The sequence below is a fragment of the Apodemus sylvaticus genome, chromosome 2, assembly GCF_947179515.1.
Source record: "Apodemus sylvaticus chromosome 2, mApoSyl1.1, whole genome shotgun sequence".
Lineage (NCBI taxonomy): Eukaryota > Metazoa > Chordata > Mammalia > Rodentia > Muridae > Apodemus > Apodemus sylvaticus.
This window is the reverse complement of record NC_067473.1, coordinates 96,514,135-96,528,320: the sequence shown is the minus strand read 5'-3', so window position 1 is coordinate 96,528,320 and position 14,186 is coordinate 96,514,135. Positions and strand designations below refer to the sequence as shown.

The 14,186-nt window shown below is 35.8% G+C and overlaps 1 gene segment (V, D, J or C); it reads left to right on the top strand.

Annotated features, from left to right (window-relative positions):
• The window catches only part of LOC127677978 (Ig kappa chain V-VI region NQ2-48.2.2-like), a 54,252-nt gene extending 53,669 nt beyond the window's left edge, over positions 1-583 (top strand). Inside the window, 1 exon segment of the V gene segment in view lies at positions 355-583. Within this exon segment, the coding sequence occupies positions 355-583 (229 nt within the window).
• Positions 584-14,186: the final 13,603 nt, after the last annotated feature.

The window sequence follows — 14,186 nt, the reverse complement described above, 5'->3', positions numbered from 1 at the left end:
ACTTATGAGAATAGTAGTAATTAGTCCAAGACCAAAATTCAAATACACAATGGATTTTGGGATACAGATTTTCAGCTTCCTGCTAATCAGTGTCACAGGTAATAGAGGGCAGGGAGTTTGAGCTCAGAATTTAATCAAAATTCTCCTCCCTGGGAAATTTGAGTCTAAAATATACTTTTTTTCTTTTTTTCTTCTGAAAATTGGGTGGAAAAAAACTAATTTTGTATCTCTATTTCTATTAATGCCCCCTCTCTGTGTGTTGATTTTTGTAGTCACAGTGTCCAGTGGAGAAATTGTGCTCACCCAGTCTCCAGCAATTATGGCTGCCTTTCCAGGGGAGAAGGTCACCATCACCTGCAGTGCCAGCTCAAGTGTAAGTTACATGTACTGGTACCAGCAGAAGTCAGGCACTTCCCCCAAACCCTGGATTTATGATACATCCAAGCTAGCTTCTGGAGTCCCAACTCGCTTCAGTGGCAGTGGGTCTGGGACTTCTTATTCTCTCACAATCAGCACCATGGAGACTGAAGATGCTGCCACTTATTACTGTCAGCAGTGGACAAGTGGCTCACCTACACAGTGATACAGACTGGAACAAAAACCCTCTAACTCCTTAGGACCCAGTTACTTCCTTCTAGCGATGAAGTATGGCCAGAGGTTTGATTACAGAAGTGCAAGCAGGGTATTGTACTTTACAATCTCATAGGCATCTTTGGATAATTGTCTCGATGATATTCCTCCAGTGTTGTTCTCAGATAATCTACTTTGCCTGTGTTTATTTATTCTCAGTTTTTGTTCTGTTTGTTGAAGGCAAGTGTGGCAGGCACTTCTCTTCATCTATTTTACTGGTGATCCCCATGATCCTTCACATCTAGTTTATGCTTCTTTCATGGATTTTTAGGATCTACTTGGTAGGTTTTTTTTTTCTTCAAGATAGTCATTTACTCATAATACACTGCCATTGCTATCCTATAGTAGTATCTGTTCTAATCTGTCTTCTGATTTTTATTATCAGACCTTCCTTTCCACTAAATTGCCCTATAAATACGTGATTGAAATGATTTTTTCTCCAAAACTAAAAAAAATACTGACAGCCATGTATATTGTCTTTCTATTCTCATAATATTTAATTGGAACACTCTACTAATAAAGAAATAAATAAAGCATCAGAATTGTTTTATATCTATCTATAAGATGTGTGTACCTTACTGTGAATAATAAAATTCATAAGGAAAATTTATCATTCTAAATAGATAAATAGAAATTATTTATGATATTTAAATCTACATTAAATTTAAACTTAAATTACATTTGCATTAAATTTAACTTTCATTTAATAAAAACAGGAATAATTTTGTAATAGTGTATTTGCCATTTTCCAATTTAAGTTTCTTGTATAAAATCCAGATAACACAGTTATCAGCCTCCCTGTCTGCATCTATAGAAGAAACTGTCACTAGCATAGGACGTCAAGATATTAATGTGTATTTAGCACATTATTAATATATTACTTAGCTAGAACAGCAAAATGGAGCTTATCCAAGGATTAAGAGTGTATTTTACATCACAGAAAATAGCTGATATCCTTTGTTCTCTGAAATCATTCTACCTTCTTATATATGTATGTGTTTTGACAGAAGACAGAGTATTCTCTCTCACTCTGGCAGAAGGTATTAATGAAGACATCTTAGGTAAATAGTCATTTTGTGACACACCTTTCTCATTTCTATCTATCTTAGTGTCAACTCTCATAGCTAAGAGTAAAGAGAGAGGAGGTTTTCTTCAGTTAAATGTTGTTTCATTTCTTTGTTTAATAATAAGGCAAGTCAGAAATATAAGGTAAAATACTATAGGTAATGACAAAGTCAGTGAAACAGGGAAGTTCAGCAATAGATAGATTAGTTTCTTGGAACCCAGTGTCCTAAGCTGACTGTGTATTACATTGCATTACATATATTAATTATATTAATTATATTATATTTATTATATTATATTATATTATATTATATTATATTATATTATATTATATTATATTAATTATATTATATTATATTATATTATCAACAAGAACATAATGGTGCACACTAAAACATTTAGCAAGATGGAACTACACCAGTATCTAGCATATGCTTGTTACTCTTAAATATGGAAGTCTCTGGCACCAACTATGAAACCATGATGACATTTACTGACTTTCTTGCTAACAAACAGATCCTGAATAATATAATAAAATAATGTCAATTTCTCAAACCAATTTGACTGGTTTGGATATATTATGCAAAGTCTGGTCTTAAAATGAAAGTTTAGGAAAAAATCTCATATTTATCATTCCACATCCGATCATGCCCACATCTGTGACATGTTTAGTTACAGTCAGATGCAGCAGCCTATCAACCAAAATCAGGCACAGTTCACCCCTTAAAATCAAATCTCCATCTTCTCAGATATCGACGGGAACCTTAGGAAGTAACTACAAAATTTCCAGAAATGTCATTCTGGATATACACTCCCTTGCAGCGTGTCTATTATGAAATTTCATTTTGCCTCTGAATAAAACTGCTTGCTCCTATGTATGTGCTTCTTCAGTTCTTTAAATAAAACAAAAATGGCCAGAGAACTTCAGTTATAGACATAGACCACAAGCCATGAGTGGTGGTAATGAAAAGTACAATTAAGGATGAGGGAAAAACTAAATCAAATAGACTACTACCTGAAATCTGGAATCAGAAATAAAGTGGATGAAGAGAGTAAAGAAGAGAGGGAGCAGATATGGTAGAAATACAGAGGGGAGATAAAAAGAGCATGCAGGACAAAGAGAAATATGAAGAGCAGGAGGAATATAGAGATTCAGTTATAATTTCAGGAGGACAGAAGAATGTGAAAACTAATAACAAACTAAAGTACAAATAAAGACCATCAAGGTATGAGGCAAAATTCAGAAGTGGATGTGACTTTTGTACTTTGAATCCCTATGTGTCTCCTGTAGGTTGTTCTCTATGGTAGCAGTGACTACATGGAAATAATTAAGACCTGAGGAACTCAGCATAAAACCAGATATGCAGAATCTAATAGAAGACAAAGCGAGGATGTGCCATGAACTCATTAACACAGGGTGAAATTTCCTAAACAGAACTCCAATGGTTCATGCTCTAAGATCAACAATTGATAATCGGGACCTCATGAAACTTCAAAGCTTCTTTAAGGCAAAGGACATAGTCAATAAGACTAATCAGCAACCTACATATTGGGGAAAACACTTCTCTGACCCCACAAGTGATAGAAGAATGATATCCAAAATATATAAAGAACTTACAAAGGTAACCAACAAAACCAAAACAAAGACAAACAACCAATCAAAAAGTGGGGTATATAAATAAACCATGAATTTACAACAGAGCAGTCTCAAATGGATGAGAAGCAGCTAAATAAATGTTCAAAATACTTTGTGATCAGAGAAATGCAAATCTAAGTCACCTGGAGATCCCACCTCACACCAATCTGAATGGTTACGAACAAAACCTCAGGTTACAACACATGTTGGGTAGCATGGGTAGAAAGAGAAACACTCCTCTACTGCTGGTGGGATTGCAAACTGGCACAACCACTATGGAAATCAATCTAGAGCTTCCTCAAAAAACTGGAAAAAGATCTACCTGAAAACACAGCTATAACACTCTTGGGAATATATCAAAAAATGCCCCACCATGCAAAAAAGCCATATCTTCCACATTGTTCATAGCAGCCTTATTTGTGATAGCCAGAAGCTGGAAACAACACAGATGTCCCATGACAGAAGAATGGATATAGAAAATATAGTTCATTTACAAAATGGAATACTACTCAGCTATTACAAACATGGGCATCCTATGTTTTGTAGGAAAATGGATGAAAATAAAAAAAAATAGTATCCTGACTGAAGTAACTGGAGTGAAGTAACCATGAGGACATGATTCCATTAACTAAGTGGATATTAGTGTATTAAAACATAAGTACAAAATACACAAGATACAGTCCATAGAACTCAAAAAGGTCACCAAGCTGAAGGTCCCAAGTGAGAATGCCTCAATTCCACTTGGTAGGGAGAAGAAACCAATCAAAAGATGGAGCATGACCTGGAAAGAATAGTGGACAGTGATTGGAGTGGGGCGAAGGGATACCTGATCTTGTATTGAGTGAGGTCAAAGAAATGAAGCCCTGAGAGCCAGCCAAATAATGGAAATAGTCAACTTCTTGAGGTAGGAGGTTAGGTGAACCCTTTAGAATGTACCAGAGACCTCAGAGATGAGAGAATCTCAGGACCCAATGGGAGGAGCCTTAGATGAAATACTCAACAGTAGGAAGAGGGAACTTAAAGAGCCCACCACCCAGGGACAGACACAAAGTGGCATTTAGTTCGAACCTCAAAGGACTGGCATTATTACTGAGGTGAAGGACTGCTCACAAAAAGGGACCTATCCTGACTGCCCTCTGAAAGGCCCACCTTTCTCAAGGTGTTCTTCATAGGTCTTATTCATATTTCTTACAGTGATCATTTGGAGTCAGGACACAGCATTGATAAGTGTGTCCCTACTTGGTTCATAGCACTGCTATTGTTCTGGCTCCCAGTGAAGGAAGAACAACAAGGGGTGTTTGCATAGCTCTTACCACTGCTTCCCAGCTCTTCAAGTAAGAATTTTTTTAATCTATGCATAATCATGTGGGGTTTTTTTGTATTTTAATGTTAATGCTAGGTATCATATATATATGTTATCTGCATATATATATATACATACATATATACATACATATATACAGCTGACTCAGACTTCATCTTCCATGTCTGCATTTCTGGGAGAAAAAAATTTCACCATAACTTTCCAGACTAGTGTAAACTGATAGCTCATTAGCTTGGTATCAGCAGAAACCAAAGAAAGTTACCAAGCTCTTGATGTATGATGCATCCTAAAAACATGAGGTTCAGTGGAACTGGCTTGGAGTATTCTCCTACTATGAACAGTCTAGAGTCTGAAGAATCTATTAATTAATATTGTCAACATTGTTGGAATACCATGGCAGTGAGACAAGTTATAACATAAACCACCAAGTTAGCCTGTAGTGTAACACATTACTGACCCAATTGTTCCTACTGATGCTTATATTAGATGAAATTATGTCTCTTGTGCAGTACTCATTGGCTCACATTTTCAGAGGTTTCAATCCGTCAAGAGAGAGGCATTTAATGCTTCTTAGTGGGTGCAGAATAAGGAAAAATTCACTAAAGATAATATGAAGTCAAGTACCTAGTCCTTGTAAATTTCTTTCTCACATTCTACCATCCAGAAACTACCAAAATACTGAGAGAGAGCAGAAAAGAAAAACAAAACAGAAAAAAAATAAAAAGGGAAAACTGAAGAAGCACATACACATAGAAAGAAATTCACGCATACCCACAAAAATATATAACCAAAGTACATAATCAGAAACCACGGTATGTAATTAAAAGACCATTAAGATAAAGATGCCCAAACAAAGCATCAGGAGACAGAACATCTTCAAAAGTACCATTAATTGTGGTTTGGATATCTAGTAAGTTTAAAACAAATAAATAAATAAATTTTCCTTTGTGAGTGGTTGTCAATTGGAGACAGCTTCTAGGTTAAATATGCAGTTTTCTATCTCCTTACTATCTGTGAAAGGGATAGTTTATTGGAAAGTCCCCAGATTCCATGATGATTATCATAGGAATAAAATCTGACCCAAATGCACTCCCAGTAAATCTGACTCAGGTTGCAAGTTACAAACTTGGTTGCCTTGGAAAGGAAAAGCTTAGAATCTCTTCTTAGTATATTGTTAATATTGTTAATACTGGGCTAAGCCCATGAAGTGAGGCAGGCTGTCTCTATTGTCATAGAGAGGGATAATGGAGAGTAGATTATCTGGTTGTCTCATTTCATACCTGACATAGGAAATATATATTAAGTACACATGGTAAATCCCTGAATACACAAACAGCACATGTGGTACCAGGATGCAAAAATACCAAGCATTCCTCTCCTTCCTGAAAATCTGAGCAGTAGGAGTCCTATGATTGAGCAAGGTCAAACTCTCCTATGTTGTGTTCTGGCTAGCACTGACTTCTACACACAGTAGGGCCGTGCTATTGACATCTTTATGGCACTGGATTGTGTCATGTTCAAATGCAAATCAGTAGAAGGAGAACAGGTCTCATTTTAGCTTTCGTATTGCCTACGCTGATTTCAGTGGCTCAGTACAGACTGAGACATTCAAGATGGTCCCCCAAATCAAGAGCAGCACAGGTTAACTTACAAAAAATTATTGTTCTTCTCTGTGGTCCAAAGAAAATTTCTGTTTCCTCTACACTCTACCTGTATCTTGGCAATAATTTGTCCAATAATGACAGTGAATGTTCTCATAAAATCACCAAAATGTGATGGAATTATATTCTCTTTTTTCATTGATGGGTATGATCTTATTAAGTAGAAAGTACCTCGCTGTTATATATTGCTCAGTGTTACTTTGTGATGAATATTAAAAGGAGTTCAAAATAAAACATGAGGAATTATCAACATGACTGAAGGGGCAAATCTGTTATCCAGAAAAGCCTGACTATGTTAATCAAGGCTCTGCAAAATAGATCAATCAAACCCCATCCAAGATTAGGATTTTCCGACTTTCCATCAAAATATAATGACCTTGTAATTGTACGCAACTAATCCTGGTATTTTATATATATTTCAGGTTACTGATCCTGTTATCAGTCCCCTCTTGGCATAGCCACTCTGTTCAGAAATGAAGAATCTCTTTAAGAAGTGCCTATTTAGTCATTAGATATCATATGTTCTTTGGCATATTTTACCATCACAGAATCTGTTCAGGTACCTAATGAAATACAATTCTCAATGGCAGGATCTCATTGTGAACACCACAATAAAGATATCATGTCCTTTATCCACAAGGAGGATTATTGACTAATGGGTGTATATGCTTGTTATATTTAATACCACAGACGATTTAGTGCTCTTGCCATTAAATTATGAAAACTATCTTCACAAAAATAATAAAAGTTCTATTGTTTATCTGGGAGGCCCTGCCAGTGCATGACAAATACAGAGGGGGACAATCTTACCCAACCATAAAACTGAGAACAGTGTCTCCAATGGAGGAGTTAGAGAAAGAATTGAAGGAGCTGAATGGCTTTTCAGCACCATTGGAGGAACATTATGCAGGATATAGAAGAGCAGGATGAATATTGGGTTCATTTTTACACTTGAGGAGAGGCAGCTATGCTTGCAATCTTAAGGAACAGCCACCAGACTCTGAGTTCCACTACATGCTTAGGCTAGAGGGAAAAGCTGAGACATTCCATGGGATGTTTTAAGAGGTACAACAGTGGTACCAGAATAGAAAAGTCATGAATTTATGATGAGTTCCATGAAAGACAGATAGAAGTTTATGGTTTCAAGCATCTGTAGATACAGCATGGTTATGTGAAAGAGCTCCAACTGTCTTCCATTTCTCTCATGTAAATGGCTGTGTTTTACTGTTGAAACACATACAAACACATCACACTTGCAACAAAACCAAAGACTAGAAATGACAGAATGAATATATTTTAATATGAGTTTTAGGGCAGTACTGATGGTTTAGTAGACAGAATGCTTTCTTCCTACAAAGTAAAGTTTGTACACACATGGAACATAGCTCAAATTATTTGGAAACATGAAAAGAAAGTTGGAAAATTATGTGTTTATATTATAATTTCAAAATTTATTGGTATAGAAATCAACCCAATTTTTACATGTTCTCCAAGATCAAAAGAGTAACAAAAATTGCTAATAATATAATAAAAACTATTCATATTTAAATATACAAAAGATAGTCACAATTATTTTATTACTGCAATCTATACTTGACACTCTGTCTCGCTACTGGGAATTCAAAATCAGCAACTCTGGGAGGTGGAGAATCTCAGAAAAGTCTCTACAAAGTGAGTTCACTTTCAGATAAAATGCCATCAGAGACTTGTCAACAGAGACCTGCTGTCTCCATTATTCTTCTTATAACAGTAAAGTGTATAGAAGGCTGTTCAACAGAACAGTAAATCTTTAAAAAAAATGATTGTGTCTATGAATCACGAGAAGAAGGAAAACCAAAGTGTGGATAATTTGGACCTTCTTAGAAAGGGAAACAAAATACCTATGGGAGGAGAAACAGAGACAAAATGTGGATCATCGACTGAAGGAAAGATCATCCAGAGACTACTCCACTTGGGGATCAATCCTATATACAGTCGCCAAACTCAGACATTATTGTGGATGTCCAAGAGTGCTTGCTTACAGGTGACTGATATAGCTGTCTTCTGAGAGGCTCTACCAGTGCTTGACAAATACAAAGGGGAATACTCTCAGTCAACAATTGGACTGATAACAGGGTCTCCAATGGATATTCTAGAGAAATGATGAAAGGACCTGAAGGGGTTTGTGAAAAGTCTTGTAAAGGACAGTAATTGGAGGTGCATAACTAAACATAGTAAAAGTAATATACAGCAAACCAATAGCCAACATCAAACTAAATGGAGAGAAACTTGAAGTAATCCCACTAAAACCAGGGACTAGACAAGGCTGCCCTCTCTCTCCATATTTATTCAATATAGTACTTGAAATCCTAGCTAGAGCAATTCGACAACAAAAGTATGTCAATGGGATACAAATTGAAGAAGAAGAAATCAAATTATCACTATTTGTAGATGATATGATAGTATATTTTACTGACTCAAAAAAAAAAAAAAACCCACCAGAGAACTCCTACAGCTGGTAAACAACTTCAGCAAAGTGACTCTATATAAAAATTACTGGGGCAAATCAGTAGCTTTTCTATACTCAAAGGATAAACAGGATGAGAAAGAAATTAGGGAAATGGCACCTTCACAATAGAGACATTAGCCACTGAGGACTCTTGTAGTCGTAGTACTAAAGCTGATTGGAGGTAACTAAATTAATGTGTAGGTTAAAATTGGTTGGTCCAGGGGATGGAAAGCAGGCTTATCAAAAGAAAGCATTTGTAGTTTTTGCAGAAAACCTGGGTTCAACTGCCAGTATCCACACAAAGGATTACAACCACTCACAGCTTCAGTTCCATGGAACCTAAAGCCCTCTTCTGATTTCTTTGGGTACCAATCTCAACATAGTGAATTTATATACATGCAGACAATACATTTATAAAACAAATGAACCTAAAGCAATTGATGAAAAACCTTATATCTCTCATTTTCAGTAGGTTCAGGAAAATTTTTATTATGCTTTTGAAACCCTCTTGAAAAACAACCTCTATTTTTGGGACTGACCTAATAGAGATATCATGTTCTTTATCCACAAGGAAGATTATTGTCTAATGGGTGTATTTACTTGTTTTATTTAATACCACAGATGATTTAGTGCTCTTGCCATTAAATTATGAAAACTCTCTTCACAAAAATAATAAGAGATCTATTGTTCACATGGGAGGCTCTGCCAGTGCATGACAAATACAGAGGGGGACAATCTCACCCAATCATTGAATTGAGAGAAATGTCTCCAATGGAGGCTTTAGAAAAAGGATGCAAGGAACTTAATGAGTTTTCAGCACAATTGCAGGAACATTATTAACCATCCAGTACACCCACAGCTACCAGGGGCTTACCCACCAACGAAAGAGTGCATATGGAGGGACCCATGAGTCTAGATACATATGCAGCAGAGGATAGCCTTTTTGGACATCAAAGGGAAGACAACCCTTAGTCTTGAGAAGGCTAGATGCCCCAGTATAGGGGAATGCCAGGACATGGAAGTAGGAGTGAGAGAATTGGTAAACTGGGGGAGGGGGAGGGGTTAGGGGATTTTTGTGGGGGAAACCAGGAAAGGGGACAACATTTGAAATGAAAATAAATAGTATATCTAGTAGATTTTCTTAAAGAACCAGCTCCTGGTTTTGTTGATCCTTTGTATGGTTCTCTTTTCTACTTGATTGATTTCAGCCCTGAGTTTGATGATTTCCTGCCTTCTACTCCTCCTGGGTGAAATAGCTTCTTTTTGTTCCAGGGCATTCAGGTGTGTCATTAAGCGGTTAGTGTATGCTCTCTCCATTTTCTTTTTGAAGGCACTCAGGGCTATGAGTTTTCCTCTTAGCACTGCTTTCATTGTGTCCCATAGATTTGGGTATGTTGTGTCTTCATTTTCATTAAGTTCTAAAAAGTCTTTAATTTCTTTATTTCTTCCTTGACCAAGGTATCATTGAGTATAATGTTGTTCAGTTTCCATGTATATGTGGGTTTTCTGTTGTTTTTGTTGCTATTGAAGACCACTTTTCCTCGATAGTGATCCTATAGGAGGCATGGGATTAGTTCGATCTTCTTATATTTGTTGAGATCTGTCTTGTGATCAATTATATGGTCAATTTTGGAGAAGGTACCATGAGGTGCTGAAAAAAAGGTATATTCTTTTGCTTTAGGATAGAATGTTCTATATATATATCTGTTAAATCTAATTGGTCCAAAGCTTCAATTAGTTTCACAGTGTCCCTGTTCAGTTTATGTTTTCCTGATTGGTCCATTGAGGAAAGTGCAGTGTTGAAGTCACCCACAATTATTGTGTTAGGTGCAATGTGTCCTTTGAGCTTTAGCAAAGTTTCTTTTACGAAAGAGGGTGCCCTTGCACTTGGAGCATAGATGTTCAGGATTGAGAGTTCTTCTTGTTGTATTTTTCCTTTGACCAGCAAGAAGTGTCCCTCAGAGTCTCTTTTGATGACTTTGGGTTGAAAGTCAATTTTATCTGGTATTAGAATGGCTACTCCAGCTTGTTTCCTGAAACCATTTGCTTAGCCAGACTAACCAAAGGGCACAGAGACAGTATACACATTAAGAAACTTAGAAATGAAAAGGGAGATATAACAGCAGGAACTGAGGAAATTCAAAAAATCATTAGATCCTACTACAAAAGCCTATACTCAACACAACTGGAGAATCTGGAGGAAATGGAAAGTTTCCTAGACACATATCCGACACCAAAACAAAATCAGGATCAAATAGATCATCTAAACAGTCCCATAACACCTGAAGAAATAAAAAGGGTCATAGAAAGTCTCCCAACCAAAAAAAGCATGGGACCAGATGGCTTCAGTACAGATGGCTTCAGTGCAGAATTCTATCAGAACTTCCTAGAAGACCTAACACCAATACTCTTCAAACTATTCCACAAAATAATAGAAACAGAAGGAACTCTACCCAACTCGTTCTATGAAGCCACAATTACGCTGATAAAAAAAAAAACACACACACACACACACACAAAGATCCAACAAAGAACAAAGAAAGAGAACTTCAGGCCAATTTCCATTATGAATATTGATGCAAAAATACTTAATAAAATTCTTGCCTACTGAATCCAAGAACACATCAAAATGATCATCCACCATGATCAAGTAGGCTTCAGACCAGGAATGCAGGGATGGTTCAATATAAGGAAATCCAACACTGCAATCCACTACATAAAAAAACTCAAAGAAAAAAAGCCATATGATCATGTCATTAGATGCAGAAAAAGCATTTGACAAAATTCAGCATCCTTTCATGCTAAAAGTCTTGTAAATAACAGGAATTCAAGGCCCATACCTAAACATCGTTAAAGCAATATACAACAAACTGGTAGGCAACAACAGACTAAACAGAGAGAAACTTGAAGCAACCCCACAAAAATCAGTCCTCTCTCTCCATATCTTTTCAATATAGTACTTGAAATTCTAGCTAGAGCAATTACACAACATAAGGAGGTCAAAGGGATACAAATTAGAAAGGAAGAATTCAAATTATCACTATAGGCAGATGACATGATAGTTTACTTAAGTGACCCGAAAACCTCCAACAGAGAACTCCTACAGCTGATAAACAGCTTCAGCAAAGTGGTTGGTTATAAAATCAAGTCAAGCAAATCAGTTGCCTTCCTATACTCAAAGGATAAGCAGGCTGAGAAAGAAGTTAGGGAAATGAAACCCTTCACAATAGCCACAAACAATATAAAGTATGTCGGTGTGACTCTAACCAAACAAGTGAAAGATGTATACGACAAGAACTTCAGGTCTCTGAAGAAGGAAATGGAAGAAGACCTCAGTTGGTCCCTAGCATCCACATTTGGTAGGTAAGAACCACCTATAATAGCATCAGTTCCAATGTCTCCTACCAGCTTCTTTTAATCTCAATTTAATACATATGTAATACACACATACATATAAGTAAATGCAAAGACAATCTTAAAAATGTAAGTTTGTTGTTTTTATTCTTGAGTTATTTGTCTCATCCCAGTTTGGAATAAATATTTGTAATGATCTACTAAGGAAATTCATTTAATAATTTCAAAAATGTTGAAATAACTATTCCACAGCAGTTTTAATGCAAATTATTAGAAAATTGATCAAGAAGGAAATTATTTCTTCTCCTTGTAAAATAGATAGCACAGGATTATATTATTAAACAAAGCTTCCATAACTTTCTAATTCCAGTACATCATGGATAATGCATGGAGCATGGAGGTTTAGGCATCATTGCAATAACTTTACTTCACTACATTTGTCTTTTTACTTGAAGGAACAACCTCTGCTTTATTATTAGTGATTTTAGTCTCTAACAACATCAGCCTACTACTTCAGATGAAAACATGACAAATCATATCAAGTTATTCAATGAATCTAGCTTTCAAACTACTCACTAATAGTGATAAATATATTTATTGTGTGGCTACTATTTTTAAAGAGCCACTTTATTAAGGCCTGTGAGTGCAGCAATCGCCAGGGATTAGAGAGTCCCCTAGTGAATAGAAGCAGAATAGAAGCAGCATAGAAGCAGAAATGCAGTGGGTTTGTTTGGTTTATAACGAATGATATGATTTAACCTCATTTTTGAAGGCAAGTTTAGAGATATGCTGCATTTTCATAATGCTGTAATTAAAGATAAGTAAATAAATCATTCCTTTCAATAATGATTCATTTATAAATTATGGGTCCTTTTGATGTCTGAAGAATTCTTTTACATCCAGAGAAGTTATCAGCTATATCTCTATTTACAAAATGAAGCACATATTCATATCTCTATTAAAATGTGCATGAGTTTAACATTATATCTTGGATTCTATTCCAGAGCATCATTGTTTATTCAACTCTCTTTTCAGAGAAATATCCCCCTTTTCTAATGTGAGACTCATTCTTACTTCTATTCCTCAATTTTCCCAATATGTTCATATAAAATAATATCCAGTTTTTACTATCTTGTTCACATCACTTGCAAAGATATTCAGCTATAAATAGAACCAAAGATATATCATCAAATATTCCACTAACATAATTCTCTTCTTTTATATATCTCTTCTTTATACTCTCTGATCATGACTAATGTTTAGGTGACCCCATACACAGTCAATGATCTTTTTTGTCCATCCTTCTTAATCACAAGACACAATATGTTCTTATATTTCTTTGTGAGGACACGATTGTTGTATTTCCTGAAGAAAAGTACCCCATTTCTTCTCACTGTCCTCTCTGTTAACTTGTCCATACCATAAATTCTAATGATATACATTATTAATTGATTTCTCTTAGCAGTGTAAGACATTAGGAACTGGCAGAGTAGATAGTTTTAGGAAATACAGTGTGTTTAAAGTTGTGAATGCACATTGTTCAGTTGAAGAACTTTATCCCAAAAGACAATTTTTGTGTTAGGAATGGATAGTGAGCATAAAAAATAACACAAGGTGTCTAAAAACATCAGGACTAGATTATTTAAGCAGAATCAATATTGAGAAGTGAGACAAATCTGCCTGTGGTTGGCTACTATGCAAGCTGTTCAACAGAACAAACAGATGGATTAAGACAAATCACATTGTTGCTAAAACTCAGATTAATGAAATTAAAATGCTATTTACATAACTCAAAAGGGACGTAGTCTCTATGGTAGCCAGATAAATACATGTTATATATAAAAAATTTGAACATCCCTCCTTTTTCTGGAGACATCTGCAACCTTTAGGTCCCTGCTGAATTAGTGAGTTTTATCAGTGCTGCAGATGTGCCCAACCCTGCTCAGTCCCTGGAGATTTGCATTTGCTAAGTGTATAACCCAGCCCCATGAAAAAAAATCTTATATGCCTCTAGTAGTCTATGTAGAA